Here is an 8145-nt window from a genome sequence, read left to right as displayed (position 1 = left end):
ACAGGCTTCAGTTTTTATTTGTAACCCCACTATCTGAACCACATTCAACAAGATTAGAGGACCTTGCTCACAAAACTCCTTCAGTCCAGCCCAAATACCAAGGAAGAAACTTGCCAGGAAGGCAACGGGGAGATTGTAGGAGCGTACTTTGTCCTTTCCTGTCCATTGGCAGAGCATCATTGAACAGTACCTGTTGACTCTCACGAGATCTTGGGAAGCGGCAATGCTATGGGAAAGCTCCTTGGAGGCCTTTTCCAGTTCCTTTATATTTCTGCTTGAACTCATCCCTGTCCTCTTTTTCATATCAGCTGTCCACAGAATCACTTGGTTCTTCAGGTTTTCTGGGTTGGCCATCTGAGTTAACGTCTTAATACGATAGGACTGGGCGTTGCCAGAGTCTAAACAAGCACAGCCACCAAGGCTGCTGAATAACCCATCCAGACAGTCTGGGCATGGATAGCTGAAATGGGAAAACTGAATTCAGGTGTAAGGGAATTGGTCATGCAAGTCAATGCCCAAGACAGGGAGAGGATTATCTTAAAAGAAAACAGGGAGGGCCTGTTACAGTCATGCTGCATTTTTAACAAAAAGAAGTGGAGTGGGAAAGAAAGTGTACTACAAATCGCATGTAGAGACTGTTCACAGAAAAAGATGAACATTGGGTAGTGATGCATGATATAAAAGATAATAGTAAAGAAGGTGTAGGTAGGACTGAACTTACAGTACACAAGCAAAGCAAACAAAAAAGGGGACCATTACAATTCAGAAGGAGAGGTGACAGTGAAAAGGTCACCAACTGCAGAAAGATACAGTATGAGTGAAAAAATCCTTTGCCCGAAGGGGACACAGAGAAATATAAAGTAACAAGTGAAGTAAGAGAAGACAAAAACAGAACAGAAAGCAAGAGGAAAAGTAAGCAGGGGTCTTGCACAGATGGGAAAGAGGCATATAATCCAGTTAGGTCAAGGAGGGAAAGACAGATTTGAAAACCATTAAAGTGAAGAGAAAAGAAATACAGGAGTGGACAGAATGCTTGGGCAGGCAGAGAATTTTGAAAGAGGCATGGACTGTTTTGAGAACAAGTGTTTGGGACAGCAAACACTGTTTTGTCTGACAGCAGTTTAGGCAGGCCATGTGAGCAATGGGGACTGCGACTTGGGGTCACAGTGTGGGCAGCAGAGGAGCAGGGCAGTGTGAAGGGGAAGTGGACAACCAGGAATAATTACCTGCATGTAGGCACTGACAAGAACAGGCTGGAGACTTTATGGAAGTGCTAGCAGGTCTCAGAGCAAGAGACACCCTGAGCAAGACAGGATCCTTGGTGCAGGTGATAGAGGGAAGGAGAAAAGGTGCTATGCGAAGACAGGAGGGAGGGAATTGAGGGAAGAAGGTGTGCACAGTGGTGGTGAAGGCAAAGACACTAAGACCAGGCAGAGGTCTTAGGGCAGCTTGGCAACCAGGGCTCTGAGAGGAGGGGACTGTCCACATTGGCAGGAGGTGAGGGAGGGAGTTCCCCAACACCTAGAGCTCCATCTCAATGCGTCTACTAGCCCAAGAGGGTCCTGTCTCCCTTCCCCATCCTATATTTCTACATTCCCCCTCTCCTCCCCACTTTTCATTGCTACCCCTTTGCTGCAGGTTCCCCACTTCCAAGAGAGGGAGAGAGAGGTTGGGTAAGGTTTGTTGCTGTGTCAGGCCACAACAGCCAGGTAAAGGGAATTTCCACTGCTGCGGGCTTCAGTGCTTTGGGGAGTTTTGTTAAGGTTTTGTTTTCAGTTGTTGATTGGTTTACATGGCTCTGTTCAGAGCCCTTAAAGTATTATCAAGGTATGTCCCATTCTTTCTCAGCCTGTGATGCTGCCATCACTCTCTTTCACAGCCAGGGTACATAGTGAGGTTTTGGTCCTTTTTAGTTACTAAGGCCATTTTCCCATGTGCTGGAGTTGGACTATGCAGAGGGAATTCGCCCACACTGATTTTTAGGCACCAGCAGTAAAGGTAGTGGGCAAGCCCCCTAAGAAGCAGAAGAGATGAATTTGCAGGTACAAACAACTGCATACAGGATCCCAATATCTTTTTTCTGCTGTCTCCATCTGAGTTCAGGTCACAGCTAGAGCAACCCTACAGTTGGGATGTGGATGAAAAGATCTCTGCCTGCCTCTGCTACTAGTCCTAGCTAGACTATGTCAGCCCTAAGTGCTCTTCTGCAGCTCCTGTGATCTATTTTAAATATATAGTGTCATTTTTCTCATCTTCCAGGCTCGTATCTCCTGAGCACCAGTTGTTGCTCAGCCTGTGTCTTGGGTGAAGAGCACGCTTTACCAGCCCTAGCTCCAGGAGCATGCCCGTAGTGCAGGACCTATGATGCCATCTAGGTACTGCCCCACTCTTGGTGCTACAAGTTGGTGACATGGCAATCATTTATACAAGCGTTAGTCTTATCCTATATCCATAGTATATGCACATGACCTTAATCTGCTAGCTTTCTGAGGTTGTCTTAGCTAGCTGCTTGATCCCCTGCTGCAAGACAGGTATATAAAGAAAACTGTAAGGACAGCAATACCCATTTTCTATGTCACCAGGAAGGTAAAACAGCTGTAACCTGGGGAAGGTCACGGATAGTTCACTGCATGTAACATCTATTAATGTCTTCTCTTTTCATTAAATTTCTACAGTAATGTTAGCTTTGCACATCCTGCATGCACACAGCATCCATCACTGCCTCATATTGCTGTTTCTCTTTATGACAGATAACTGAATCACTAAAAGGAGATTACAAATGTTTGTTTCCAAAAAAAAAAAAAAAAAAGAAAAAGAAAAAGAAGCACAGGACATAAAAAAAACAGCCCCACAAACACATCCAGATCTAACCCTTCTTTTATATGGCTTGGCAGACTTGCTTTTAAAATAGTAGGCATTGAAAGAAAATCCTTGAATCCTTGATCTAATGGAAATGGGATATGAAAGTGATATCTGCAGGATCATGCGCTTTTAGAGTTTTTAAAATACTCCTGCTTCACACAAGAAATGGAAACAAGAAGCCACACAACACACTGTGAATGTGGAAGGGTTGTTATTTCAGTCTTATGGCCTCCCTTCATAAGGCACTGTTATACAGTTCTTTTCTGCCTCTTCCTACTTTTCAGTTATGACATAAAGATGATTCAAAAGGCCATGTAGTGAATCAGATGAGGGTTAGAAATGTCTTTTTTTGCTTAGAGTTTGGTTGTAGACAAACTGTTCTGTTAACTCTATTGAGAATGTAGCCCAGAGATTGGACTCAGGGAAGAGAGGAAGAATAAAGCCACTATGGCGATCAAAAGCAAAGTATGCAACCATGACCTAAGTAATGTTTCTCTTTTTTTTCAGGCATTAAAATCTTCATCAACTGTCAAGTCACTGCCTTATCTCCGTATTCCACATCCTTTATTTCACTCAATCCCAAATTACTGTGTATGAAGCCAGGTTTTACATGAAAATTTAGGATCAAAGAAAACAGGGTGCGTCCAACACAGCAGAGAGCCAAGTCAATGAAGTTTTCCTTATGGAAGCAGAGAACTCAGATTATTGGTTGCAGAGTCAGGGCATTCTAGTAGGAACCTTCTTTGAGATGTCTATGGAAAGAAAGAGCAAGAAAAGACAAAGTGCCTGGTGAACTTTTAGGAATCTAAGAGAACTTAGAGGGTGTCATCTTTCTGTCACTGAAATAGGCACTTCCAGTTTCATTCATATCATGAGATGCTGTAAGAACTGCACATGTGAAGAGTGTATGGGAATGGAAAAAAAAATAGATCTTTTTAATCTTCCATGGTATGCTAAGGCCTTGGTCGGCATTGAGGTTATGCCCAGGCTAGAAGCTATGCAATAGATTGCAATTGAACCTGCAGACCAAGAAGGCTCTACAGGACCTGATGGAATTAAATACAGATCAGAGGTGGGGTGCTTTGCTTGCTTACCACCAGTCCTCTACTTTGTGTCAGCTTTTCCACCTTGCAAGCTTGTTAAGGCTAAGCTGAACTGCAAGGGAAAACATACTCTCTTGCTGTGCGGTCATCTGTAGAAACAAAAGAGAAAGAGCAGTGAGCTGCAGAACTGTGTTGTAGGGTAGTGCCAGGCTTCCTACTCTTTAACACAACCATCCCACTACCTTAATTTTTTTTTTTTTTTTACCCTTCACACTGAGAATGCAGAACAGGAAAATATCTACATTGGGTCAGACCAGTGGTCTGTCTTTCCAACATACCTCCCATACAGCTGTAAAAGACCCCTGTATGCATTGCGATGCCTTCTAATACAAAGACATTTTTGTAAGCAGAGACCCTTTCATTGGTGTGTCCCAATAGCCTTGCTTTTTTTATGGATAATTAGTATTCTTATGTGAGATATCAATTTTTAAAATGTATGTACTAAACAGAAGAATTCTTTTACAGGATGGAAAAGTAAAGAGAGCGGGTGACACTATTTAGCTCTGTAAATGCCGGATTAAGAAGTCTTGTCATCTTCTTGATATAGCGTGGAAAGGGAACAAGAATAGAATTCACTATACAGCATGTAGGCCTTTGTTACTGCTTTCTGAATCTTCAGTGATAATTTTTCCATTTTGTTCTCAAATTATAAAAAAAAAAATAATAATTCTTAATGTTCCATCTGCTGTTTTGGCTCATACTGAGAGACTCAAAATAACTCCAAGATCTCTCTTCTTTGTGCTGGTAGTTCATTTAGAGCTTTAAAGGGTAAGAAATTATTTTCCTATTACCCTCTCAGTACACAATGGATAGTAGGATTTTCACACATGAAAAGCACAGAACTAAAATCTGCCTTCTGGTGGATCAGGGTGGCAGCATGTAACACTGATTTTAAATAAATTTCTAAGTATTTTCAAGAGTGCCAAAGAGCTAGAGGAAACATCCTAAATTGACAGAGAAGCTTTCTTTCCACAGAGACATAGCTTGAAGCTAGAGGAAGTGAAAAAACACAGTAATTTTGAACACATACACAGCACAACATAATCATAGTGCCAGGCAGTCTCATCTCAAGAACAGAAAAGCAATTGATTCTGTTTCTTGAATGTCAGAGTTTAATACAGAGGAAACCCAAGTTTGGAGTTGCAGGAAAAAGTGTACCAGAATAAGGGAGATAGGGAATAGGGGACATGGACAGAACTGTGTCTGAATGGGGGTATAATAGTTATTCTTTGCTTATGTCACTGAAATCTCACCTGGCTTATAGTAGTCGTAGACATACACTGTTGCCGCTTTCAGATTCTGAACTTCAACATCTTGTTCCACTGAGATGTTAAACTTCAGAGAAGTCTTACCCAGCTGGAGAGAAGAATTGGAATTAGCAGAAATCCACTGGCCATCTCAAAGTCATCTATATACCAACTTTATTCCCTCTGCATCAGAGATTTCATTTTCTGTCTTTCCAGGTTCTTCCTCTTCCTTTTCTGCCAAAATTTTAACATCCTTGACCAGCCTACAGATTTGCATTTCTGATCTCTGAGAGGCCTGTACAAAGTACTGCAGTTGCTATTACTCAAATAGGCAGTTCCCTGTGGTCTTTCTCTTACCTCTTCCAAGTAGATTGTGACTTTGTCTGGTTTTACCTCTGTCTTTTTTGCCAGAGGTATCTTCTCCAGCTGCATAGGAAGACAAGAGATGAGCTTGGTTAACACCAGGTCATTGGCCTTCCCTGTTCTCTCACACCAAGTTTAGTATTTGTCAGTGAACCACTGCTGACCAAAGCATTCAGCCTAGTCAGGGGAAGACCTGTATAACCCAGCTATAACAGTACTAAGGTTGCTGGGAGTGCACAAAGTCTCAGGAAGATTTTTTGTCACATATGGGACAACTGTCCTTGAGCCATGTTCCTACTTTCAGCACTTGCAGCAAATGGAAACATGGGTAATAGGAGGATGTGATATATCTTCCCTGTTATCTCCTGGAACACTGGAGCATGTAATTGAACAACTCTACAGGATTCAACACCACTTTATCGAGTATCCCTACAAATGGTACTGGCAATGGCAAAGGGTCTCAGTGCACCCCCAGACAATTCTAACTAGGTGCTTTCCAGCTCCTCTCTAACCTCTCACTGCATATGTGATGCTCACTACTGAACATGGAAAACTACACTATCAGTTCCACAAGTGGAAAATTGCCTTGTGAAATAGCCCACTGTATCTGCACTTTCTTAGTTTAATTAATTTGTAGCAAGATAAGTAGATACCATTCTCCAGCAGTTCTTAAATATTTGGATATTTCTGGCTCAACTACATCAGAAAACCACATTTTCATATCTTCAGGGAAGGCCAGAGGCAAAAGTTTTACCGCTTTCACAGAGCTCTTCACAGGAATGAACCCTGACAGCATCTCCACCACCACCAGGGCCATGTTACTGGTCTCACGATCCCCTACGTAACTGAAAAGCCAGGAGAGAAGCACATTAGATGTGGAAGGCATCACAGCATGTCTAGGAGATACTAATGAACACTTCCAATCTCTGGCCTGCTCTATGGTGATGTGAAAGCTCAACAGAATGTCTAATTGATAAGAGAAAAGGACAAAAATTTGCCCCCATCTACTTGCTCATTGTTAAAACAGATTGTGCAGTGAATGTGTTATGTTTAATGTGTTATGGCTTCATGTCCTCTGCAACATGGAGATGTTACTTTCAAGACAGCAGGGTATGAAAAATATGGACCAAGACACTCATCCTAGACAGATGTGTGATGTGATTGCTTGACTTCACAAATGAATGTTTGGGAACAGCACCTGATGACTAGAAAGGCCAATTGGGGGCAGGCAAATCCAGCTGCTTTTTGCAGGATTAGACAGATGCAGGCAAATGAAATAAGGATGGGGACTGGAATTGTTGCTATCTGGTTCCAGAAGAGGTTCACACTACAGGAGAATGCACCTCAGGGCTGGTTCAACCCAGGCTGCCAAATATCCCTCAGGGAGGGAACTCTGGCTCTTGGGAACAATGCCATCTCAGCTGCTAGTGATCTTGGACTGCTGAGCTGCTCTATGCTGACTGAAATAGTTGTGGTGGCATTGTAAATGCATTCCCATGCTTCTGCAGGCCTCAGTTAATGATCTGTTTGGGATCTATGGAGAAGAAGAGAGTCTTCCCCTGTGTCTTTGTTCCCAGAGACAGGAGGGTTTGTTTTTTTGGGGGAGAGGGGGGTGATCACGTTACTCGGCTTCACTGAAGAAAGACCTTCAAGGAATCTCATACCTGACAGACACATGAATGTCAAGCTGTTCCCTGACACCATCATATTCCCTTGGTACTGTTTCCACATCTAGAATGAAGACTTCTTCTTTTTCTGGTGGTGGGATGTTATAGTACAAAGTGGTCTGGTGGGGAAGAAAATATCTCTGTGAAGCGCCCTGGAGCTTCCCTGTGTGAGCTAAAGGACTACCTGTGCCTCCAGCTTTTAAGGAATTGATAACCAGTGGCTAACACAGTTGGCCCCAGCTGTGCTTTCTGTTCAGATGTGCTGTTTAGCACACAGCATCAGATACATCTGCTAAATGTAACCCTCAGCATGGAGTCTTAGCTATCTGTGATCCAAGACCTCATTCAGTACAAAAATGTCTCAATCTTACTGAAAAAAAAATAATCATTAAGATGTGAGAAAGTACGTTAGTTAAAACATTGCCCACAAGGAGAAAGAAATATGATTGTTAACTGTTGACATGAGAATAGTTATCAGTTCTGGGTATCAAGAGGAAAAATACTAACAAAACAAGTATAAAACAAGGAAGGGAGGAAGGGAGGAAGGGAAGGGAAGGGAGGGAAGGGAAGGAAGGGAGGGAAGGAAGAAAAAAAAAAAAAAAAAAAAAAAAGGGAAGGGAAGGGAAGGGAAGGGAAGGGAAGGGAAGGGAAGGGAAGGGAAGGGAAGGGTAAAGAATCAGAACAAGACAATTCAGCAAGAGTGTTGATCACACTACAAAGAGCAGCATAGGCCAGTCTTCCTCCATCTGCCTGGTGCCTGACTGGTCAGCAGTATTCATCAGATGTCTTATGCTTATTAACTATAGCCAAGTCTAGCCAAGAAGTATGAGTCCTAGTTACTTCCTATGTGCATTAACAATAAATTGCTGTTGTGTCCTCTTGTCTATACACTGCTTGTAGATT

The 8145-nt window shown here is 42.6% G+C and overlaps 1 protein-coding gene across 7 annotated transcripts in view; it reads right to left on the bottom strand.

The window, feature by feature from the left end:
• Positions 1 to 3962: 3962 nt before the first annotated feature.
• LOC133216463 (alpha-2-macroglobulin-like protein 1) overlaps positions 3963 to 8145 on the bottom strand; it is a 30885-nt gene continuing 26702 nt past the window's right edge. For all 7 annotated transcript variants that reach the window (XM_061361223.1, XM_061361213.1, XM_061361204.1 and 4 more), the window contains 5 exons: positions 7240 to 7361; positions 6330 to 6420; positions 5570 to 5638; positions 5219 to 5321; positions 3963 to 4054 (listed from right to left, as the gene is read on the bottom strand). In XM_061361223.1, coding sequence (XP_061217207.1) covers positions 4008 to 4054; positions 5219 to 5321; positions 5570 to 5638; positions 6330 to 6420; positions 7240 to 7361 — 432 coding nt within the window. In that variant the 3' untranslated portion in view covers positions 3963 to 4007. The remainder of the gene's footprint in view (positions 4055 to 5218; positions 5322 to 5569; positions 5639 to 6329; positions 6421 to 7239; positions 7362 to 8145) is intronic.

The sequence above is a fragment of the Neopsephotus bourkii genome, unplaced genomic scaffold (assembly GCF_033783945.1).
Source record: "Neopsephotus bourkii isolate Nb327-2 ecotype Australia unplaced genomic scaffold, CSIRO-AGI_Nbou_v1 NB_107, whole genome shotgun sequence".
In the NCBI taxonomy this organism is placed as follows: domain Eukaryota; kingdom Metazoa; phylum Chordata; class Aves; order Psittaciformes; family Psittacidae; genus Neopsephotus; species Neopsephotus bourkii.
Note: the sequence above shows the minus strand (reverse complement) of the source record. Positions and strands in the feature narration are given on the sequence as shown.